Consider the following 25,627-nt stretch of genomic DNA (forward strand, 5'->3'; position numbering starts at 1 on the left):
AGGACGGATAATGCTCCCAAGCCTGCCCTGCTGCGTCTTTCTGACAAACTGATGGAGGGATACAAGAAAGGTGTAAGACCCGTGCACAACTGGAGGCAGACCACCACCGTGCTGATAGACGTCATGGTATATGCTATATTAGGAGTGGTAAGTGCAATGTGACATTTGTGATACATATACAAGCATAGGAATATGACCGGTATATAATAACAAATGGTGGATAGTTGTGACCATGAATATATGTAACGTCAGGGGCATCCGAAGGTCACTAAGCACAGATTAAGATGAAGCCAATATTCATTTCCCTATTATTTGATGACTGTAGTAATATTAATCACTAGACATCAGTCCTATTTCATTCTATATAGAAGCATAGTAGATCCACAAAATACTTTTTTAAATATTCCAACCTCATTGACTTCTTCTTAAAATGTTTGTGCAAAATTAATAACTAAAGTCAGATCTTCTTCCCAGAAACAGCGCCACTATTGCTCATGGGTTGTGACTGGTAATGTAACTTTCTGAAGTTCTGAATAATATAGTTTTTTGAAGGGAAAAAAGTCTAGTCTTATAAAACCTCATTAAAATGGACAAAGACTAGGTGCACTAATCTGAATATATACTCCAGGGAGTCTCCCGGCATATACTGTAACTTCCAAAGGCTCCTAGTCGTCAGACGCTAGACAAAGGTTGCCCTTCTGGCCTCTATCTGGTCGGTGAGCCTTGGTGTACTGTTTATATAGCTGTGTAGGAAATTGTGGTGGACCAATGCTAAAAAATTGTAGACCATCCCTAACACTCTTCTTTTAATGGGTCCTATGTTGGATGCAGCGGCATCCATCCTGACTGTCTCCATTGTTGGATAAGTATCTAGTGCCGCTGTTTGCGGAATCATTCGATGGGTCACATGATGCCGACCCTATTCTGGCGTCTGGTGACTGGTCAGCACAAGGAGAACAATCATTTTTCAGAATTGGCATTAAAGTCGAAAAAAATGTCATACATAGTAGGGGGCTTTATTGTGCTGTAATTAGGATATTTCCTGTGTCGACACATGGGGGGTGGGGGGTGGCCACTTCCTCATCTTATCAATGCAATGAAAGGGAAGGGAGCTGGCTTAGCTACTGCAATGGACAACTAGCCAGCCCCCTTCACACACGGCTTTGATAATGTACCCAATGCAGGAAATTCTGTAGGTATGAGTATGGAATTTAGTGATACTACATTACATTAGGAAAACTATTTTTGATGACTCCTTTAATTCCAAATGTTGATTATTCCATGAATTATTTTTTCCTCTTAGGATGAGAAGAACCAGGTCCTTACAACGTACATATGGTATAGACAGGTAACGTGACCAAACTGCCTGAATTTCAAGTGCATCTGTCACAATACAACTGCATATGTTACTAAATAAATCTCTTAGACCCCATGAGGCTGATGTACTTACTTGTAAATCCATGTCAGAATGGCTGTATAATCCTTTGTAAAAGTGTAAATTCAGTTTTGACCCACTAGTTGGATTGACAGTGTCCCTCCTCCCTACTGCTGCTGAGATCTCATACTGATGCTACTGAGATCTTAGTACAAGCTTCAGTTATTTGTCAGGCCGGGTGGGGGGAGACTGAATACACTTGGACTCGTGAGCTCTCTCTTTAGCTGGACTCTTAAGAATGGGTTCCTAATCCTTTGAGAAAGTTTAAACTCAATACTGGCCCATCGAGTCTGATTGACAGATCATCAGTGCCGCTGCTCCCTGCTGTTCCTGAATCTCCAGCCACCTTCCGTGACTGAAAGGTCCTCAGAGTCCCTCCTCTCTGCTGCTGAATTTCTGCCCAACTCCTGAATGAGAACTTCTCAGTGTTCCTCCATCCCTCTGCTACTGAATCTCCAGCCGCTTAGCCTGATTGACAGCTTCTCAGTGTCCCTCCTCCCTGCTCACTGCTCAGTATAAGCTGCAGCTATTAGTAAGACAAAGTGGGTGGAGAATAAATATACGAGGACTCATGAGCTCTCTAACTCTTTAGCTGGAATGGCTGTATAGTCCTTTGTGAAAGTGTGAACTCAATATTGCATCAGCTATCCTGAATGACAGCTCCTCAATGTCCCTCCTCTTAGCTGTTGCTTAATCTTCTCCCACAAAGCCTGATGTGACAGCACTTCAGTGTTCCTACACCTTGCAACTTAATCACTGCCTACCTTTCCTGATTGACAGCTCCCCAGTGTCCCTCCTCCCTGTTACTGCTGAGATCTCACACTGCTCAGTACAAGCTGGTTGGGTGTAGACTGAATGCTCAATGACTAATGTGCTCTCTCAAACTTTAACTAGACTCATAAAATGCTCATTTTAATAGCAGGATTATACAGTCATTATGATATGGATTTACAAAGTAAGTATATCAGTATCATCAGGTCTAAGAGATCTAGTTATTAATGTATGCAGCTTGTACCCTGAAATTTGGTGCTAGATTCCTTCAATTGAATATCATAGTAACAGTTCATAAGACAATGACTTCTGCCTTTATTTCATTACTCGTAGCTATTAGTGTTGAGCGAGCACTAAAATGCTCGGGTGCTCAAAGCTCGGACCGAGCTCGCCATGATACTCGGGTGCTCGACCCGAGCAACGAGCCCAATGTTAGTCTATGGGAGACCCGAGCATTTTTGCGGCGGCACCCCCGGCAGTCTTTTAAAAGCCTAACAAGTGCCCAAAACGATAGTGACAGTGCTCAAATGACATGGGGACAGCATGGGGATCGCCCCAGGAAGCATTTCTGACCCCTAGGTCACTGCTGTCAACAACGTGTTCAGAGGTATTAAGCCACTTTTAAGGGCTCACAATAAAACGTTCAAAAACGAAACTGAAACTGCTTTCCTGTGAAATATGTTAAGGAAGTTCCTTTCCAGGGTAAAGACTTGTGTATAAAGTAAAATAAATAACCAAAAAAAAATACTCCTCCACACCTTGGGCTATGTTCACAAGTAGCATTTTTTATGCGTTTTTGCACTTTTGTATGGCTTTCAACCGTGACAAATGCATTCACAGGGAAATGTCATTTTAACATTTTACAACCTTTTCTGGCCATGTGCTGTGTGACACATGCATACAGTGCTGAAAAGACATGGGAACAGCATGGGGAAGACCCCTGGAAGCATCTCTGACACCCAGGTCACTGCCTAAAAGTGTGCCCATCAGAAGTGATCCTTGCCGCATCAGAAGATACAGACTTGCAACTATCCCCGTGCAAGTCCTTGTCCCAGGGCAGTGTTCAATTGTACCTCCCCCATTCCTTGCAATGCAAGCGCAAATATGCAGCCAACCACCCACCCACCCGCAGGCTGCAATACTATACTGCTAGCTTGTACTTGAAATGGGGCCTTTTAGTTTGGAGGAGGCCGAAGCTGGCCACTACCTCATGGCTGCTTCGGTAGCGAGGTATCCATACTCAGTCCCCAGCCGCCCGGCGGCCGGGTGTCTACGCTCAGTCCCCAGCCGCCAGGGGGCGGTCAGGTGTCCATACTCGTTCCCCAGCCGCCCCGCGACCGGGTGTCCACACACGGTCCCCAGCCACCTGGGGGCGGCCGGGTGTCCATAAACGGTCCCCAGCCATCCCTATTTCTCCTGTCACCTTCCCACACACTTTTCTTAGCCTGGCCTGCTTTAGGGCAGCATTGTACGAGCCCACCAGAGAACCAGACTCCTCCGGTGGGCCCTGGCTTCTCCATCAGGGGAGTTGAGAGTGCCAAGGTGAGGAGCATGATGATGATGATAGAAGTTAGCATCTGCTTTGTTTTCTTGGAATGCAAGCGTAAGTGTGCAGCCTGCTACCCACCCACCCCCAGGCTGCAATACCATACTGCTAGCTTGCGCTTGAAATGGGGCCTTTTAGTTTGGAGGAGGCCGAAGCTGGCCACTACCTCATGGCTGCTTCGGCAGCGAGGAATCCATACTCAGTCCCCAGCCGCCCGGCGGCTGGGTGTCCACGCTCGGTCCCCAGCCACCAGGGGTCGGCCGGGTGTCCATACTCGGTCCCCAGCCGCCCCACGGCCGGGTGTCCACACACGGTCCCCAGCCACCTGGGGGCGGCCGGGTGTCCATAAACGGTCACCAGCCGCTCCTATTTCTCCTGTCACCTTCCCACACACTTTTCTTAGCCTGGCCTGCTTTAGGGCAGCATTGGACGAGCCCACAAGAGAACCCGACTCCTCCGGTGGGCCCTGGCTTCTCCATCAGGGGAGTTGAAAGTGCCAAGGTGAGGAGCATGATGATGATGATAGAAGTTAGCATCTGCTTTGTTTTCTTGGAATGCAAGCATAAGTGTGCAGCCTGCCACCCACCCACCCACCCACCCCCAGGCTGCAATACCATACTGCTAGCTTGCACTTGAAATGGGGCCTTTTAGTTTGGAGGAGGCCGAAGCTGGCCACTACCTCATGGCTGTTTCGGCAGCGAGGTATCTATACTCAATCCCCAGCCGCCCCTATTTGTCCCGGTGCGCCTTATACATAAGATTAAGCACGCATACCAAAACATTACCTGTGCCCTCCCCAGTGCATTTAGTGGGAAGGACAGCCTATTCTGCTGTAGTGTGTGCATGCCAAACCCCTGTTCATGGTACATGCGAAGATGCCTCCCACCCTGCACCTGTCGTTGCAGACTTGCAACTATCCCCGTTCAAGTCTTTGTCCCAGGGCAGTGATCAATTGTACCTCTCCCATTCCTTGCAATGCAAGCGCAAGTATGCAGCCTGCCACCCACCCACCCCCAGGCTGCAATACCATACTGCTTGCTTGCACTTTAAATTGGACCTTTTAGGCATGTGGAGGCGGAATCTGGCCACCACGTCATGGCTGCGTTGGCGGCCTGGTATCCATACTCAGTCCCCAGCCGCCCAGCGGCCGGGTGTCCACACTCGGTCCCCCGCCGCCCCACGGCCGGGTGTCCACACATGGTCCCCAGCCACCTGGGGGCGGCCGGGTGTCCATAAACGGTCCCCAGCCACCCCTATTTCTCCTGTCACCTTCCCACACACTTTTCATAGCCTGGCCTGCTTTAGGGCAGCATTGGACGAGCCCACCAGAGAACCAGACTCCTCCGGTGGGCCCTGGCTTCTCCATCAGGGGAGTTGAGAGTGCCAAGGTGAGGAGCATGATGATGATAGAAGTTAGCATCTGCTTTGTTTTCTTTTAATGCAAGCGTAAGTGTGCAGCCTGCCACCCAACCACCCCCAGGCTGCAACACCATACTGCTAGCTTGCACTTGAAATGGGGCCTTTTAGTTTGGAGGAGGCCGAAGCTGGCCACTACCTCATGGCTGCTTCGGCAGCGAGGTATCCATACTGAGTCCCCAGCCGCCCGGCGGCCGGATGTCCACACACGGTCCCCAGCCACCTGGGGGCGGCCAGGTGTCCATAAACGGTCCCCAGCCGCCCCTATTTCTCCTGTCACCTTCCCACACACTTTCCTTAGCCTGGCCTGCTTTAGGGCAGCATTGGACGAGCCCACCAGAGAACCAGACTCCTCCGGTGGGCCCTGGCTTCTCCATCAGGGGAGTTGAGAGTGCCAAGGTGAGGAGCATGATGATGATAATAGAAGTTAGCATCTGCTTTGTTTTCTTGGAATGCGAGCGCATGTTTGTAGTAGCGGCTAGGCCTGAGGTGGTCAGCGTTTTGGCGCATATCCTACCTCCTCCGAGGATTGCTGGATGTTTTCCTGCTACTTTTCCAGTTCTATGACTCCCGTTAAAACAAAGCTTCAGGTGATAAATGATGGATGAGGTGATGGCAAAGGAGAAAGAGCAGGAGGAACAGGGACCATTCACATCAATATCAGGCCAGTCAACCACATATATCTTGTAGGATATGTTTCTGTAACAAAAGGAGCGGTTCGGCTACACAGTTATAGGGCATACAGTAAGTGCAATGCCTACCAAAAATTCCGAGGCACTCCAATGCCCCTTGGAAATGACATGGAGGTCAGAGGGCCTTAACTAAACAGTTTTTTCCATTTATAGCAATTGGGTCTCCTGTACACTGTTGGCCTAAGCAGTGAATGGAAGGCTTTCCAAAAATTATGAGGAACTGCAATGCCCCTTGAAACAGACGTGGATTACAGCGTACTAAAAACTTTCTACCCATTATTGGGGAGTGGGTCTCCCATAGTCTTTGCTTATGCCTTCCAAGCAAAAGCTGCCAAAAATTAGGAGGAAATGCAATGCCCGTTCGAAGAGTCGTGGAGGTTAGAATTAATTAAAAACAACATTTAAATGCCCCTTGGAAGAGCTGTGGAGTTCAGAGTGGTTTAACAAGACGCTTTTAATGCCCCTCGGAAGAGACGTGGAGGTCCCAGTAGCTTAATAAGACGGTTTTAATGCCCCTTGAAAATGTGGTGAAGGTCACAGTAGTTTAACAAGACGGTTTTAATGCCCCTCAGAAGAGACGTGGAGGTCGCAGTAGCTTAACAAGATGGTTTTAATGCCCCTTGGAAAAGTGGTGGAGATCGCAGTAGCTTAACAAGACAGTTTTAATGCCCCTTGGAAAAGTGGTGGAGGTCACAGTAACTTAACAAGACGGTTTTAATGCCCCTTGGAAAAGTGGTGGAGGTCAAGGTAGCTTAACTAGATGGTTTTAATGCCCCTCGGAAGAGACGTGGAGGTCACAGTAGCTTAACAAGACGGTTTTAATGCCCCTCGGAAGAGACGTGGAGGTCACAGTAGCTTAACAAGACGGTTTTAATGCCCATCGGAAGAGACATGGAGGTCCCAGTAGCTTAACAAGACGGTTTGAATGCCCCTTGGAAGAGAGGTGGAGGTTACAGTAGCTTAACAAGATGGTTTTAATGCCCCTTGGAAACGTGGTGGAGGTCACAGTAGCTTAACAAGACGGTTTTAATGCCCCTTGGAAAAGTGGTGGCGGTCACAGTAGCTTAACATGACGGTTTTAATGCCCCTTGGAAAAGTGGTGGTCACAGTAGCTTAACAAGACGGTTTTAATGCCCCTCGGAAGAGACGTGGAGGTCCCAGTAGCTTAACAAGACGGTTTGAATGCCCCTTGGAAGAGACATGGAGGTCACAGTAGCTTAACAAGACGGTTTTAATGCCCCTTGGAAAAGTGGTGGAGGTCACAGTAGCTTAACATGACGGTTTTAATGCCCCTTGGAAAAGTGGTTGAGGTCACAGTAGCTTGACAAGACGGTTTTAATGCCCCTCGGAAGAGACGTGGAGGTTACAGTAGCTTAACAAGACGGTTTGAATGCCCCTTGGAAGAGAGGTGGAGGTTACAGTAGCTTAACAAGATGGTTTTAATGCCCCCTGGAAAAGTGGTGGAGGTCGCAGTAGCTTAACAAGACGGTTTTAATGCCCCTTGGAAAAGTGGTGGAGGTCACAGTAGCTTAACATGACGGTTTTAATGCCCCTTGGAAAAGTGATTGAGGTCACAGTAGCTTGACAAGACGGTTTTAATGCCCCTCGGAAGAGACGTGGAGGTTACAGTAGCTTAACAAGACGGTTTTAATGCCCCTCGGAAGAGATGTGGAGGTCCCAGTAGCTTAAAAAGACGGTTTGAATGCCCCTTGGAAGAGACGTGGAGGTCACAGTAGCTTAACAAGACGGTTTTAGTGCCCCTTGGCAAAGTGGTGGAGGTCGCAGTAGCTTAACAAGACGGTTTTAAAGCCCCTTGGAAAAGTGGTGGAGGTCACAGTAGCTTAACAAGACAGTTTTAATGCCCCTTGGAAAAGTGGTGGTGGTCACAGTAGCTTAACAAGATGGTTTTAATGCCCCTCGGAAGAGACATGGAGGTCCCAGTAGCTTAACAAGATGGTTTTAATGCCCCTTGGAAAAGTGGTGGAGGTCGCAGTAGCTTAACAAGACGGTTTTAATGCCCCTTACAAGAGCTATACAGTACAGCATCTTAAAAATATTATTCCCATTATTGGGGAGTGGGTCTCCCACAGTCTTTGCTTATGCCTTCCAAGCAAAAGCTGACAAAAATAAGGACGGAGGAACTTTCAATAATGGCAACACGGACCACGGTCACCCTGGTGGTATAGTGGTGGTGGAGGCTGATGATAAGGCGAAGAACATAAAACAGCCGAAATGAGAAAGCGTATACCCATGTGTGGTTGTGAAGCGGTGCATGTGAATACACCTCCCGAAATAACACAGTGGATTTGACTTTATGTTACTCTGCTGTCATTTGGTGGTGATGAGAAGTCTGGCCCAATCCAGCCCTTGTTCATTTTGATAAGGGTCAGCTTGTCAGTATTGTCAGTTAACAGGCGAGTGCGCTTATCAGTTATAATTCTCCCAGCGGCACTAAAAACACGCTCCGATAACATGCTAGCGGCAGGGCAGGCCAGGACCTCTAAGGCGTACAGAGCGAGTTCATTCCAAGTGTCCAGCTTGGATACCCAATAATTAAAAGGCACAGAGGAATCACGGAGGACGCTGGTATGGTCGGCAAGGTACTCCCTCACCATCTTTTGAAACTTTCCACTCCTTGTGAGAGTACCCCGCGCCTCAGGGTCTGTCCGAAGGGAGGGTCTGAGAAAACTGTCCCAGAACGTTGACAGTGTTCCCCTGCCTCTGCTGGATTGGAGTTGCGTCCCTCTCGCATGTACGCCTTGGTTGGGCAACGAACTGTGACCTCTGCCGCTAGCGTGTTCAGATGGGAATTTTTTTAACAGTTCTGCAGCAAGGGCCTTCTGGTACTGCCCCATTTTTGTAGACCTCTCCACCTCAGGAATAAGAGAGTGAAACTTATCCTTGTAGCGGGGGTCTAAAAGTGTCACCAACCAGTAATGACTGTCACCCAACATTTTAACAACGCGAGGGTCATGGGTAAGGCAGCGTAACATAAAGTCAGCCATACGTGCCAGACTGGTAACGGGCAAGACTTCCGTGTCCTCACCAAGATGACAACTGACCATGCTCTCCTCCTCCTCCTCCTCCTATCCTTGTCCTCAGGCCACCCACGGTGAACCGACGGTATGACAGTTGTACAGGTACTACCGTCTACAGCGCATGATACAAGCTCCTGTTCTTCCTCCTCCTCCTCCTCCTCTCCTTCATTGTCCCCCAATGCACGTTGGGATGAGATGAGGCTGGGCTGTGTGTAATCGACCGCTACGGCTTCTTTATCCATCTCATCATACTCTGGCTGTTATGATCTGCTACAAGCACTAAGGAAAGACAGGAGATCTGTCCCTACAATAGAACTAAGCTAGATCCCTACGATGTAACGGGGAACCTGATCCTGCGATCAGACCCGCTAAAGTCCTCAGCTAGTTTGAACGAAGACCTATAGATGTGAGGGAGGGATCCCTACAAGAACTAGGGACTGGGAGAAAGATGGACACCTCCTAGCAGAAATTGTAGCAGTAAAAGACAAACAAACAACATAGAACATAGAGGTAAAGAGACCTAGCTAAACTGACTGAGAAAGGTAACAAAGCACCTGGCTAGCTTAAGAGTAGAAATTACAATGAAGTCCAGCAAGGCCAGAAGGGCGGAGCAGGATTAAATAGGCAAAAACGGTCATGTGACCAGCATAATAGAAAAAACCTAACAGGAGAGTTCTAACACTGGCTGCAATGCCTCCTCTTTAATTCTCTGCAGTGAGCGTTGCAAAAGACAGACAAGTGGAATGCTGACGCTAATGATGACGTCATCACCACTCACCATCTTGGTGGACTCCTCAAAGTTTGTCAAGATGGTACATATGTCAGACATCCAGGTGCACTCCTGAGGTCTTATGTGTGGAGTCTGACCTGAATATCGACGGCCTTGTTGCAGCTGGTACTCCACAACTGCTCTCTTGTTCTCACAAATCCTTTGCAACATGTGGAGGGTAGAGTTCCAACGTGTGGGGACATCACACAACTGTCGGTGTGACGGAAGCTGCAAACGCTGCTGCAACACAGCAAGGGCGGCGGAAGCTGTAGCCGACTTGCGAAAATGAGCTGACAGGCGGCGTACTTTGACGAGCAGATCTGGCAACTCGGGGTACGATTTAAGTAACCGCTGAACCACGAGGTTAAGCACATGAGCCAGGCATTGTACGTGTGTGATCTCGCCTCGCCTCAGAGCCGCCACCAGGTTACGGCCATTGTCACACACGACCATGCCTGGATGTAGGTTCAGCGGTCTCAGCCACAGATCTGCCTGCTCTTTCACAGCTGTCCACAACTCACAAGCAGTGTGAGGTTTCTCACCTAAGCTTATGACTTTCAGCACAGCCTGTTGCCGCTTGGCGGAGGCAGTACTGCAGTGCTTCCAGCTTGTAACTGATGTGGTGATATCTGAGATGGAGGCTGAACATGAGGAGGAGGAGGAGGATGATGCGCAGGAGCTGTACACTGTGGGGGCAACTCTGACTGACATAGGGCCCGCAATCCTCGGTGTGGGGAGGATGTGTTCCGTCCCAAGGTCCGACTGGGTCCCGGCTTCCACTATGTTTACCCAGTGTGCCGTCAGGGAGATGTACCATCCCTGGCCACAAGCACTTATCCACGTGTCCGTTGTCAGGTGGATTCTCCCAGTAACTGCGTCGTTGAGGGCACGGTAGAAGTTTTGGGACACGTGCTTGTGTAGTGCGGGTATGGCACACCGGACAAAATAGTGTCGGCTGGGGACCGAGTACCGAGGGACGGCCACCGCCATAAGGTTGCGGAAGGATTCCGTCTCCACGAGCCTAAAAGGCAGTATTTCCAATGCAAGCAGTCGTGAAATGTGCGAATTTAGGACTGTGGCCGGTGGGGCGTTAGCTGCGAATTTCCGCTTTCGTTCAAAGGTCTGGAATATGGACAATTGAACGCTGCGGTGGGACGTGGACATGGACGTTGATGCTGTTTCTTGAGAAACTGCCATAACAAGTGAAGACTGAGAGGAGGGGGCATCTTTGCATGCAGTATGGACAGGGGATTGCCTTGCACACACAACAGGGGGTTCTATTGCACGCACAACAGCGTAAGAAGCAGTGGTGACACCCGCTGACACTGGTCGTGGACCCTGGGGTTCGCCCCACAAAGTCGGGTGCTTTGCTGCCATGTGCCTGATCATGCTGGTGGTGGTCAGGCTGGTAGTTTTGTCACCCGCTGATGCTGGCAAGGCAGGTGGTACAAATGGCCTTTTTGGGGTTATCAGCAGAGTCTTTAAAAAAATTCCAGACTCTGGAAGTCCTACAGGTTGTACTGGCAACGTCCCTCGTGTTGGTGTTATGGGGAACTGTTGCCTGCCTTCTGTGTGCGGCCACCACACTGCTTCTTCCTGCCTGTTGGGGTACTCTGCCTCCCTCACCCTATGTGCTGCTGGCCTCGCTCTGCATGTCCTCCTGCCACGTTGGGTCAGTTACTAGATCATCCACCACCTCCTCCTCTTCCACTTGTGCACCACGATCCTCCTCCTCACTTCCTGGCAATTGTGTCTCGTCATCGTCCACCTCTTGTGACAAATTGCCTGCGTCGACTTCCTGTGGCCGTGGCTGTTCAAATATTTGGGCATCGCTACATGGGATCTCCTCTTCCACCACTTCAAGCGGAGCAGGCAAGGGGCACAAATCTGGAAATGGACCAGTGAACAGCTCTTCAGAGTTTCCAAGTGTGGGATCAGTTGCTGTCTGACGACACTCGGCATGGTAGGAGGAAGGAGCATCAGGGTGAGGAGGAGTATGCGGTTGAAACTCACGGCTACTAAGATTTGACCATGTGGAAGACAGACCCGAGGTGGTGGTGCCCAGGTAACTGGAAGTATTATCTGCTATCCAATTAATAACCTGTTCACACTGATCAGTTCGCAATACTGGTGTTGTTCTGTGCTTCCCTAGTAATTCGGTCAAGAAGTGGGAGCGAGAAGATGTGTCTGTTGGTTGTGGCACATTTTCACCTTGGCCACGGCCCCGTCCTCTGCACGCATCATCACCAGAACGTCCAGTTACACGTCCCTTGCCATGCACCTTGCCCATTGTAAAGGAAGTAAAATAGCTTACACTCGCACTATCAATGGAAAAAGGGTAATAAAAAGTAGATTAGAACCGTGGAAGAGGAAAACCACAGTTCTATTTCTCTGGCCTACACCCGACTCTTTTGAACAGTCTGAACAATCAGGGAGAAACTATTACTGTTTTTCTTTACGGAAAAAAATAACAAAAGCTGGCTAATAGAGATTTTTTACCTTGGAATGGCAAAACCACAGTTATAATTTACTGATGTATACCAGACTTTTTTAAATATATATATTTGCAGCTGAACAGTGAGCGACACACTCAAACTGTTTTTTTTTAGATACAAATGGCCCAAAAGTGGATAATACAGAGGTTTGAACGGTGGAACTGCAAAACCACACTTCTGTTTCTCTGGCCTACACCAGACTATTTTCAACAGATATATTTGTGTCTGAAAAATCAGGGAGACACTATTAGTTCTTTTTTTACGGCAAAAAATGCCAAAAGCAGGATAATAGAGATTTTTTACCGTGGAACAGCAAAACCACAGTTATAATTTACTGGTGTATACCAGACTTTTTTAAATATATATATTTGCGGCTGAACAGTGAGCGACACACTCAAACTGTTTTTTTTTTAGATACAAATGGCCCTAAAGTGGATAATACAGAGGTTTGAACCGTGGAACTGCAAAACCACACTTCTGTTTCTCTGGCCTACACCAGACTATTTTCAACAGATATATTTGTGTCTGAACTGTCACAGACACACTTTTTTTTTTTTTTTTTGGGGTGGGGTGGGGGGGGGGCACCAAAAGGTTAATAAGATGGGTATTTGTACAGTGTGAAGGAGGAAAAAAAAAGAGGATTTAGATGAAGAAAAAAGGATTTTTCCTGGCCCCCAGCAATTTCAGCAACAGGAGCACACAGGACTGTAATGCAGCGTTTGCTGGTATAACCACTGCGTCTTCTATACAGCCTGCCTGCCTGCCTGATATCTGGGATGGATATTAGTCCTGAGAAGGACTTTTTGTTTGATCTGGCAGCCTTTACAGACCCTACACTAACTATTTTGCAGTATATATCTATCCCTAAATCAGCAGCGCTGTCCCTACACTGTCTGATCCGGAGCGACTGTGTCCAAGATGGCGGCGCCCGGTTTTAAATACTCGAGGTGACGCTGTGCGGCCAGCCAATCAATGTAATGCCCACAACCAACATGGCTGCGGCATTACAGTGACTGGCTGGCAATCCCTGCATGGTCATTGGCTCTGTAAAGAGCGCCAAACATGCAGGGCGGAGACCCGAGCTCCCGCCCGAGTAACCCGGAAATGCTCGGTGCTCGCCGAACATCCCGAGTAGCGTGATGCTCGGGCGAGTACCGAACAGTGTCGAGCATGTTCGCTTAACACTAGTAGCTACCCTTCACATGTAATAATTTTCTAGGGATGACCCCTCCTTTTCCTTTGCTCTTAGTATGTTCCTCTTTTGCAACTCATCAACATATTTGCATTAATGATCGCATAAATAATAATCACATTAGTTGTGCATTTGTGAGATTTACTAACCTAAAAGCTCCTGCAGTCATTATATCATTGACACTGACAATGGTTCTTCTTTGCATTTTTAATAGTTTTGGGTTGATGAATTTCTTAAGTGGAATCCAAAGGAGTATGAAAATGTGACCCAAATATCCATCCCGACTGAGAAGATCTGGGTCCCCGATATTCTGATCAATGAATTGTAGGTAACATCCTATTTGCCACTTCATATTATTATTATTATTTTTCAATTTAAAGAATTACCTAAATGGGTTGTCCAGGCATAGAAACTCATGGCTGCTTTTCCCAGCAACAGTGACACACCTGTACACAGGTTATGGGTAGTATCACTAAATAAACCAAGGCACTCTTAGACCAAGTCTATGAGTCCTGCTTCCCCTCCGCCCTCACACAGCTCTCTGTTTTTATGTTCTTTGTGCGTCTTATAACAACTTCTGGTTTCCCCAAAAAATAAGTGACCGGCCCAGTCTTCAGGCATTTTCTGCTCTGAAGACATTCCATACTTACAATACAAGTCAATGGGAAGACTCAAGAGGGTTTTTTTGAGCTTTTCCACAGCGTTTTTGCTTGAAAAACCACTAGTCTTCAATGATGAATGTAATAAAAAAAAAACAACCCAGAAAACACCAGTACAAATGACACCACAAAAATGCTAAAAAAATGCTAAAAAAAACCCCTAAAACTGCTAGTGTCAAAAATGCCAAAAAGCGCTTAAGGAAAAAACAACAAAAAGTGCTAAAAAAGACTAAATAGTAAAAAAAAAAAAAGCGCTTTGGTGGATATGTGGCACCCCTGAGGGTTCAGTCGCCACAGAGGTACTGCACCTCACCCAGAGGTGTGGTATCTCCTTCTCTCAGGTAAGGAGGGAGTGCTGCCCCAAACCCCAACACCCACATTCAACACTACACTGCTCCAGGCCGGCTGGAAGGGCAAGATGCACTGTGTTTCCTGCTGAGGCCTGTCCCTGGCTGGAGTGGGGGGAACCAAAGGCAGAGGGAGCCAGTAGTGGGTGTGGGTGGAGGATGTAGAGTAGGGGAGCACCATTGTAGGAGGTATATAAAGGGAAGCCATCTTAGGGTGGCAGGTCAGTCAGTAAGAGGAGAGAGTGAAGACAGTCGGGGAGCAGAGTCTCTTTTGGAGCTCTGCTCCACAAGTGGGGCCTAGTGATAGAGGCCCAGGAGGGGAGCAGAGGAGAAAGGCTCCGTTCTATAGAAGGGATCCCAGGCGGTACGGCGAGTGCAGGATGGCACCTGTACGCCCCGAATCTGCCAGGTGTCAGAGAGATCAGGCCACAGGAAGGGGACCAGTCCCTGGACCAGCCGTGTTACTCCAGGTCTCGGCTGGAAAAACCGGAGGCTTCTGACTTTTATAGTGCAGTTGCCACAGCCTCATCCTAGTCACCGTGAGGGTCAAGCAGGTCCGGGAACTCCAGGTTGCCCAGAGGGACTTCAGAGCACCCGAACGGGACTGTGAGTGGGGAAGCGCAGGGCAGGAGGGAGAAGACCCAGCGTGAGAAGTCGGTCTAGCAAGGAACATAAGGAAAGTGGGGTTCCGTCAAGCACGCCTGACACATCTGAGGAAGAGCTGAACCCCCGGTCTGGTGAACGCAGCGCGACGTGGGAGGTTGACACCCGTACAGTGTACCTGTGGAACTTACGTAAGAACTGTGAGTAAAAACTCGGATGACTGCACTGCACTGCCTCCGTCAATTATTTCAGCTGCGCCATCTCTCCCTCTGCACTACAAGTCCCAGCATCACCACCCACCATCAAACTCCACACTGCCCCGGGGGCCCGCTCCACCTGTGGGGAGCAGAAACACCTCAGCTGCCATCCTATCACCCCCCGGAGGTCTGCAGCAGCGCTGGTAAACCTTACCAGGTACCACAGGTGGCATCACAAACTATTTACTTTATTTTTATCTCTATCCAAGTTACAATCCCCTTTTTCAAGAGTGACCCCAGGGTACGGGCCTCGATAGCCGACCGCCGCGACATCCACAAACCAGGCAAAGGCCCGGGTACCGAGTAGTCCCCATCCCCTGTGCGCATCAGATACACCCACCTGGAAAAGACGTCTCAGAGACCACTCCCTGGATTAGACCTAGGCCAAATCTATTAGCACATGCCCTAGAGTCAGGTCAGAGAGCTACTAATAAGACCCATGGAGCTGGTGGACCTCTACTACTGTTTGCCACCTAGTATCCATTAACAGATGAGAAATTAAGCAACTAGCACAGCCCCATGGAAAGAACCAGTTGTAAGGCCATGCTGCTTAATTATCCCACAAGACATATGAGAAGTGTTATTATTGACAGTATTACGTCAACTGTACGTTATATAGTTTCTGTACACAGCGGTCAATGACACAGACAAATTTAGATTCACATCTACTGTATATGGTTTCAACTGAATAATTTTTAAGCAAATTTTCTAAGAACTTATTTTATGTCACTCAGTGTGGATGTTGGCAAGTCCCCAGATATTCCCTACGTCTATGTCAACCATGAAGGCCGGGTGCAGAACTACAAGCCCATCCAAGTGGTGACCGCCTGCAGCCTCAATATCTACAACTTCCCATTTGATTTGCAGAATTGCTCCCTGACGTTCACCAGCTGGCTCCATACAAGTAAGTTTTTCGTCCATACTTAAAAGGTCCAAGGGTCTTAAAAGGGATCTGTCATCTCTCCTGATGTCTGTTTAGAAATGATTTGTATTCCTCATGAAATAACAATTCCGGGTCATCTTTTCTTAGAATTCTGCATTGTGTCATTCTTCTTTTGTTCCTCATGGGTGTTACCATTCCCCCTTGTTGGATGGGCGTGTCCCTACACTGGCAGCTCTGATTGGACAGTATCAGACAGTGCAGTGACACGCCCACTAGTAACATCCAGACGTCCATTTATTCATTAATTTCTCAGCGGAATAACTGAGTTATTAAATATGAGGATATGAAATAGGTCCTTTTTAAGCTATGAAAAAAGTGATATATACTTAGAACTATTGGTGAATAAATAGCATTGTTGCATTATTCGCAAAATTATTACAACATCACGCGTTCCACTATATGGTACAGATGTTGGAAATTTGAAACCCAAGTTTGGATAGATTTGTTTTTTGATGTAGATAAAAAAAAAGAAATGTTCACACAAAATGTCAATCACAAATTTGGACCGCCCACTGGACTCATCAGCATAGACTAAGCAGAGATTTCAATGAATGAAGTACAAGTTATACTGAATATTTCCCCACAAACCTATGTATCAATCTGCTCAGCTCCTCCTACCCTGTAGGGTGCTGTGCATAGATTGTACAGTAGATCCAAGCTAGAGGGAATAATTTAGGTGATAGCAGCCTAAATCAGAAGTATGTTTGTTACAACCACTCTGATTGGGGCTGGCGAGACATCTTTAATGCTGAACTTCATATGAAAAAATCATTTATATGAAAATAAACTCTCCAATAATGACATACGTCACAAACACAAAAGTCATCCACGTTTACCTGAATTTGCTATGTCGCAATTTCTAGCAATTTTTGTATGGAAAAATTATATTTTATGAGTGAAATTCACAATATCCTCAACTGGGATTGACTGCAAAGAGATTGACAGCACTTTGGCTTGTTTCCTCTAGTTCAGGACATCAATGTGTCTTTATGGAGGACCCCTGAAGAAGTCAAGGAAGACAAAAGTGTTTTCATGAACAAAGGCGAGTGGGAACTTCTCTATGTGTTGTCTCAGTACCGGATGTTCGTGGAAAATGAGGACAGCTATGCAGAATTGAAGTTCCATGTGAGTTTTGACTAAGTTGCAATGGTTCTTTTTTTTGCATTTGTGAGTTTCGAGGACAAAATATCAGTTTCACGCTCCTGTAGCTAAATATCCTGGGGTTGAGTGATTTGTAGGGGCCTGAACCTGGCTCTTAGCACCTGTGCCAAATCTAGTAATCAGATGAATAATGCGCCAATAATGCCATCAAATAACTCAAGGGCATCACTGCTTCCAAAAAGGAAACATACAGGGAATTATGAAAAGAGTCCAGGAGCAGAGAGAAGCGTCCATTGGTCGGCTTCCCTCCACCTGACTCGGCTTGATTTACTTATAGGGAGAAATCTCCCAATAAAGCCAAGTCTGGGAGAAGAAGCTGGAGGGAAACTGCCCAGAGGACACTTTCCCCTATGCCTGGACTCTTCTCACAGTATCTTACTTGTTCTTAAAACTATACACCCTCATAGCTCTTTGCAATGAAAAAGACCATCAGGATTTTATGCTGTCAATGGTTCAAAATTGATAACAAATTGCCTTTCATCATTGGATTGTTCGCACAGGTAACATTCAAAAGAGGCAATCTGTTAATACCGTCTTTAATTTAGACAGCTTAGAATTTACACCAGGCAGGACGGAGATGCGCGTACGCTGTGGGATAGATTTGGCGCATTTTGCTAGATGTAAGACACTTTTCTCTATTTTTTCCTCCTTTTGGTTAACTTGCTGTACATAAAATGTTGCCGTAATTTTTCAATTGTTACTCTTACTTGAAAAATTAGACTTCTATCTAGTGCTAACCTCTACTTCTTGTCGGGTTACTTTACACCAGCAAAATTGCAAAACACGTTACTAATGATTTTGCTGCATCTTAGGCCTCCACTTTTGAAAAATTTACGTAAAAGTGTCTAAAACACATAAATTTGTTGAACGTGCTCCAGTTTTTTGTGTGTAAATTGAGGCAAAGTTCTGCTTTTCCTCTTCCCATAATCATGGGATAAGTTGGTACAACTGTCCCGGCTAGTATCCCTTTAGTGCAATGTACTGCAGGCCACGTAGCCAACAAGTTATTGAGCAGACTCTCATGATTTTGAGGACATACAATCCAAAGGGACCGCATGCAGCAGCACTGGGAACCCTGGATAAAGTGCGCCTGAAATTGGTTGGTCTCATCCTCTTTTTTTATGTGGTGGCAAGAACTAGTACAGGGTTCCGCTCTCCAGAGGATTCCATTTTTTTTTCCCAATAAGGAATTGGAAATTGACCTATAGATCCCATAAACTTTGTTGTGAGAAGTATGGTGACCTCCTGATGATGTCAGGAAAGAAAAGGATCAGGCAGTTTAAATTGATATGCTTGATCTTAGGTTTTTCTCTCAGATGACAGGATGCCACCAGAGGTGACTGACATCATCTCACTTACCTCTCCCTATTGAATACACATGAACGTTGCGCCAAGCTGAGTATTCTTGTATATGGAGGAGTCAGGAAAGTTGAATACAGCTATCTTAGGGCACCTTAAAGGGGTTTTTCTGATTTTAGAAAAACTCTGTAGTTTGTTTTAAAATAACAATTTACTTTACTCCTCCCTTCCTGGATCCAGTGCTAAGTCTCTGCCGCTGCTCCTGTTGTCTGTTATTGTCTGCAGTGCTGAGGTTACATTGACGATGCTGCAGCCAATCACTGAGCTTTACCCTGAGCTGATGCCATGATCCGCTTAGACTGCTTAGCTCGCTAATTGGCTGCAGCGCTGTTGACTTGACATGAACAATGTAGACCATAGCAGACACGAAGAGCGATGGATGCTCAGCACTGGACCCAAGGATAGTGAGTAAAGCACAGATTGTTTTGTTAAAATAAATTGCAGCCGGTGGGGAAAAAGGGGTTTTTGAAACCAGAAAACCCCTTTAAACGGTCATGGAAATCACATAGTAGACCAAGCAAACACCAGGCATTTATGTTCTTGACGTCGTAACCGGCTCCATAATTTGGGGAATTGTTTGGTGGCTCCTGACTTCAATGCATTTGACTGATTTATGTATGAAGTCCGTTGCTTTTCTTACCTAAGTACTTTATGTAATTTGTTAAACTTTCTTCATAATGTAAATTTTTCATCAAATTATTTTTAGAACATTTTTGGGGAGTAATGTAATTTTTTTTCTCAGGTTGTTATCAAAAGAAGACCCCTCTTCTATGCTGTGAACCTACTTCTCCCAAGTATGTTCCTTATGGTCATGGATATAATAGGTTTCTATCTACCTCCCGATAGTGGAGAAAGAGTTTCCTTCAAGATTACTCTCCTTCTCGGCTACTCCGTGTTTCTCATCATTGTATCAGACACATTGCCAGCTACGGCCATCGGGACCCCCTTAATAGGTAACATATTATACTCTATTCTGTCAACCAAATGTATCAAGTCTATTTCATTGCTCGATAATTAATCCCTTTTTCCTGCGATAAATCTTAAAACTTTTTACTGAACGCCCCGGTTCCTCTCCTTGAGCAACCATGGTCCATTGTGTCCCGGAGTTTAATTATGTTTCCAAGGCTTTCGTGATTTTATTGCAGCCAAAAAAGGATATCGGTACAGAACAATCAAATAGTAAAATTATGTCTGAATATTATTGAGATGTTGAAGCATAATAAAAATTAATGATGTGAACAGATACATCAATGTCTACGAGGTAATAAAAGGAAAACAGATGTAATGAAGAAGATCGCATTACAGAGGGGGAAGAAAAAAAGAGAACATCTGCTGTCAAAGCAAAAAGAGATTAAAGAGTAGATTCAGCAGAATACCAATACCTGCTCCTGATGTGACGAATGTGAACGGCCCGATACATTTACCTTACTTACCGTGACATTCATGATATTATTCATATTCATTGACTGTAGAGTTCTTTTGGCTTCTTCTGGATCTGGACCTAAAAGTTGACTTAGAAAACAATAAAATACTCCAAAGTCTAATTTGATTTTAGTATGGCTAAGGCTAGGGAAGGGAGGAGATGAGCACTAGTCGATCGCCACTAAACTCTATAGACAACAAGGGTAGACAAACAGGGGGGAATTGCTTAGCTTTAGATGACTCCAAACAAATGTGCACACGGCCTCAAGCTCCAGAGAAAACGAAGTACTGCTCTTGCTAATGCCTCAAAAGTAGTAATGAATATCGCCGGCACCTCCCTCTCAGACATACCAGGCCAGAGAGCTAATTAGCCAGAGGGAGGTAACCGCTGGGTCCTAGAGACAGCCAGCCTCTAGGAAGAGGTTTGTAATGCCAAACGTAGAGAACTCCTGCAACCAACTGCAGGGCAACTGTCTGTCACCTCTGACACACCCGTGACACCTATACTAAGGGTTCATGCAGATGACTGTATTATCGGTCCAAGTGCAATATGACAAAATATTGGATCACACTCGGACTGATGTTATTCTGTGGGGCCGTGCAGGTTTGATTTTTCCCCTGGACAACAGCATGTCTGAGTTGGATACGATTCTTGTATGGCACTCGGCAATGCAAGTCAATGAGTTCATAGAAAATATTCGATTACACTCGGGTGACATCCGAGACTGGAGAAGATGGAGATTTTTTTTTTTCTATCTTCTCCTCACCTTAATGCTCTGAATTTGGCTAAATTTTTGGATCTGGCCAATTTCAGTCCCCCTGGGATCCTCCAAAGCTGCCTCTGCTTGCAATAAGTGAGAACCAGCAGCTCAGCTATGCCACCAGCCTGAACTGTCAATCTTCAGGAGCGCGCTATCCACCGGTAAGTAGGAAGCCAGGAGGCAGAGAACCACTCCTGGAGAACAATCATGAAACAAACCCTTTAATATAAATTTAGCATATATCTTTTTTATCTTTTTTATTTATATATTTATTTTTATTTCCTATTTCAAATAATAAATCTTCTATATGAAATCCATCACCAAGCTGCTGTTGATGGATCTGATATATAAATGTGCTTTCTGTATGAATTGTGATCTTCTATATCCTCTGTTATATTCGTAGGTGTATATTTCGTGGTCTGTATGGCGCTGCTGGTCATCAGTCTGACGGAGACTATTCTCATTGTTCGGCTTGTGCACAAGCAAGATCTTCAGCCTCACGTTCCTGAATGGGTAAAGAAACTGGTCTTGGAAAAGATTACGGTTTTACTATGTATCCGAGACAAGAAGAAATTTTCTGCATCTTGCATCCACAGTTCTAATATGTCCCGACAGGTGGAGAACAGCAGCACTGGTAAGACTACCTGGAGTCTGTAAAAAGGGTTAACAATATTTGGGAAGGATACCTAAGTTTTCAGGAACGACATGCAGGGGCCCCAGAGCTAAATGTGACTCCCGAACTACTGGCAAGGGAACGCTGCTGCTATAGTTATAAATGAAGATGGAAATGCTCAAACTGGTCCCTTTTAGATGAAGGTGTGGAGTCTAGTGGATCCATTTAGTCCTTACCCTTAACCCCCATAAAGGTTTTCCCCCCATTGTGGTCCTTGCTGCAGGTTGATCCTGAGGTTGTGGTTCCCAAGATAGTCACAAATTGGTGAAAGTATCGCTGATAAAGCAGTAGGTCAGTAGAATAGTCAAGAGTTGAGCCAAGGCAGACCATGAGTGCGGTGAGGATGCAATAGCCAATACATGTGTGCAGTCAGTGGTGAATCCTGTGTTATCTACTGTATACAGTGGGTATGGAAAGTATTCAGACCCCTTTAAATTTTTCACTCTTTGTTTCATTGCAGCCATTTGGTAAATTCTAAAAAGTTCATTTTTTTTTCTCATTAAAGTACACTCTGCACCCCATCTTGACTGAAAAAAACAGAAATGTAGAAATTTCTGCAAATTTATTAAAAAAGAAAAACTGAAATATCACATGGTCATAATTATTCAGACCCTTTGCTCAGTATTGAGTAGAAGCACCTTTTGAGCTGGTACAGCCATGAGTCTCCTTGGGAATGATGCAACAAGTTTTTCACACCTGGATTTGGGGATCCTCTGCCATTCTTCCTTGCAGATCCTCTCCAGTTCTGTCAGGTTGGATGGTGAACGTTGGTGGACAGCCATTTTCAGGTCTCTTCAGAGATGCTAAATTGGGTTTAGGTCAGGGCCCTGGCTGGGCCAGTAAAGAATGGTCACAGAGTTGTTCTGAAGCCACTCCTTTGTTATTTTAGCTGTGTGCTTAAGGTCATTGTCTTGTTGGAAGGTGAACCTTCGGCCAAGTCTGAGATACAGAGCACTCTGGAAGAGGTTTTCATCCAGGATATCTCTGTACTTGGCCGCATTCATGTTTCCTTCAATTGCAACCAGTCGTCCTGTCCCTGCAGCTGAAAAACACCCCCATAGCATAATGCTGACACCACCATGTTTCACTGTTAGGATTGTATTGGGCAGGTGATGAGCAGTGCCTAGTTTTCTCCACACATACTGCTTAGAATTATCACCAAAAAGTTCTCTCTTCGTATCATCAGACCAGAGAATCTTATTTCTCATAGTCTGGGAGTCCTTCATGTGTTTTTGAGCAAACTCTATGTGGGCTTTCATATGTCTTCCACAGAGGAGAGGCTTCCGACTGGCCACTCTGCCATAAAGGCCCGACTGGTGGAGGGCTGCAGTGATAGTTGACTTTTTAGAACTTTCTTCCATCTCCCTACTGCATCTCTGGAGCTCAGCCACAGTGATCTTGGGGTTCTTCTTTACCTCTCTCACCAAGGGTCTTCTCCCACAATTGCTCAGTTTGGCTGGACGACTTGGTCTAGGAAGACTTCTTGTGGTCCCAAACTTCTTCTATTTAAGGATTATGGAGGCCAATGTGCTCTTAGGTACCTTGAATAATGCAGAAATTCTTTTGTAACCTTGGCCAGATCTGTGCCTTGCCACAATTCTGTCTCTGAGCTCCTTGGGCAGTTCCTTTGAGCTCATGATTCTCATTTGGTTTGACATGCACTGTGAGCAGTGAGGTCTTATATAGACAGGTGTGTGCCTTTCCAAATCAAGTCCTATCAGTTTAATTAAACACAGCTGGACTCCAATGAAGGAGTAGAACCATCTCAAGGAGGATCACAAGGAAATTGACAGCATGTGACTTAAATATGAGTGTCTGAGCAAAGGGTCTGAATACTTATGACCATGTGATATTTCAGTTTTTCTTTTTTAATAAATTTGCAAACATTTCTACATTCCTGTTTTTTTTTCAGTCAAGATGGGGTGCAGAGTGTACTTTAATGAGAAAAAAAATGAACTTTTTAGAATTTACCAAATGGCTGCAATGAAACAAAGAGTGAAAAATGTAAAGGGGTCTGAATTCTTTCCGTACCCACTGTATAGAGGTGTTATCAGTCATTGTACAGGAGGAGGAGGAGGTGAGCTGTGACATCACCTATTGTGAATGGTGGATCCTGTGTTATCTACTGTATATAGATGTGTTATCAGTCATTGTACAGGAGGAGGAGGAGGTGAGCAGTGACATCACCTATTGTGAATGGTGGATTCTGTGTTATCTACTGTATATAGAGGTGTTATCAGTCATTGTACTGGAGGAGGAGGTGAGCTGTGACATCACCTATTGTGAATGCTGGATCCTGTGTTATCTTCTGTATATAGAGGTGTTATCCGTCATTGTACAGGAGGGGGAGGAGGTGAGCTGTGACATCACCTGTTGTGAATGGTGGATCCTATGTTATCTACTGTATATAGAGGTGTTATCAATCATTGTACAGGAGTTGGAGGTGAGCTGTGACATCACCTATTGTGAATGATGGATCCTGTGTTATCTACTGTATATAGAGGTGTTATCAGTCATTGTACAGGAGGAGGAGGTGAGCTGTGACATCACCAATTGTGAATGGTGGATCCTGTGTTATCTACTGTATATAGAGGTGTTATCAATCATTGTACAGGATGAGGAGGTGAGCTGTGATATCACATATTGTGAATGGTGGATCCTGTATTATCTACTGTATATAGAGGTGTTATCAGTCATTGTACAGGAGGAGGAGGTGAGCTGTGACATCAACTATTGTGAATGGTGGAACCTGTGTTATCTACTGTATATAGAAGTGTTATCAGTCATTGTACAGGAGGAGGAGGTGAGCTGTGACATCATCTATTGTGAACGGTGGAGCCTGTGTTATCTACTGTATATAGAAGTGTTATCAGTCATTGTACAGGAGATGGAGGAGGTGAGCTGTGACATCACCTATTGTGAATGGTGGATCCTGTGTTATCTACTGTATATAGAAGTGTTATCAGTCATTGTACAGGAGGAGGAGGTGAGCTATAATATCACTTATTGTAACTGGTGAATCCTGTGATATCTAATGTCTTATAGACATTAACTTTCATTTCTCTCCTGCCTGTGATGATAATGAGACTGCTGAAAATTCTTCTTACAGAACGGGAAGTGTGAGCCATACTTACTGTATTACTGTTGATCTGATGGCCTATTATTTAAATCAGGTTTTTATTTTAAATTTATTTTATTTTGTTTTTTTTTTCCAATTTTCCATATTAGTATCTTTATGAAAAAAAAATAGAAATATTGCAAATTGTACACTGACTCACACTTCCATCCTGTTCTGTTAGAAGAAATTTCAACAGTCTCATTATCATCACAGACAGGGCCAGGAAAGGTAAGAATCTCAGTAAGTAGGGAAGACATTGGAGAGAGATTGTGTGTTAATTGGGTCGGCGGACAGTGGTGAGTAACAATGGTTCTAGGACTAATCTATTTGTGGGCAAAATCCATGAACAATTCATGTTTAGGTCATGGTAAAGGATACAATTTGTCAATTATTTAATAAGTTTCAGTCTAGATGAATTAATTGCTGAATATTTATTTTTTTTAAAGACGAGGCGATAAATTTAGTTTTACCAAATGTTCTTCTGATCCAAATTATTTTCTTGCAGCTAAATTGGCTCAATACAACTCCGAAAATGCTAAAGACTACGAGAGCTCAATAGGAGCCATTCTACCGACAAAAGAGAGTTCAGTGGTAGTGGACAGCATCCTCCATGAGATCGCATCCATCCGACAGTATCTAGAGAAAAGAGATGAGTACCGCGACATAGCCAAGGAATGGCTGCAAGTGGGCTATGTCCTGGACGTCCTTCTCTTCCGCGTGTATTTGGTGGCGGTGCTGGCTTATACCATCACGTTGGCGACTATGTGGTCTTACTGGCAGCAAGCATGAAAAGATTTAGCATCAGTCTCGCCTGTATAAACCAATGTCTGGAGTATTCTGACAGTATAAATGCCATTTATGCGGGGTGTGATATACATATATACATATAAGTAGAAGTATTAATCTGGAGCAAAAAGTTGCGATTTGCATTTTGGACGATCAATTCGAGACCAGAAATTTTTTGAGAATT

The 25,627-nt window shown here is 45.5% G+C and overlaps 1 protein-coding gene across 1 annotated transcript; it reads left to right on the forward strand.

Moving 5' to 3' along the window:
- On the forward strand, positions 1-25,560 carry LOC141171598 (5-hydroxytryptamine receptor 3A-like). Its single transcript, XM_073655273.1, has 9 exons — positions 1-147; positions 1,304-1,348; positions 13,569-13,678; positions 15,955-16,124; positions 17,131-17,288; positions 19,426-19,636; positions 21,270-21,519; positions 23,951-23,988; positions 25,196-25,560. Exons 1-9 carry the CDS (start codon positions 52-54, stop codon positions 25,444-25,446), a joined length of 1,329 nt encoding a protein of 442 aa, XP_073511374.1. The 5' UTR covers positions 1-51; the 3' UTR covers positions 25,447-25,560.
- The last annotated feature ends 67 nt before the right edge of the window (positions 25,561-25,627 follow it).

This window comes from Phyllobates terribilis, unplaced genomic scaffold, assembly GCF_046119375.1.
Source record: "Phyllobates terribilis strain yellow unplaced genomic scaffold, ASM4611937v1 Scaffold_12__6_contigs__length_324123572, whole genome shotgun sequence".
Lineage (NCBI taxonomy): Eukaryota > Metazoa > Chordata > Amphibia > Anura > Dendrobatidae > Phyllobates > Phyllobates terribilis.

What these genes read in the sequence shown, in the direction of transcription:
- LOC141171598 (XM_073655273.1), top strand. Translation starts at nt 52, where the DNA reads ATGGAGGGATACAAGAAAGGTGTAAGACCCGTGCACAACTGGAGGCAG. An exon ending in TATATGCTATATTAGGAGTG is followed by an intron (nt 148 to 1,303) that starts GTAAGTGCAATG and finishes TTTTCCTCTTAG; the next exon opens with GATGAGAAGAACCAGGTCCT. An exon ending in GGTAAGACTACCTGGAGTCT is followed by an intron (nt 21,520 to 23,950) that starts GTAAAAAGGGTT and finishes TACTGTATATAG; the next exon opens with AGGTGTTATCAATCATTGTA.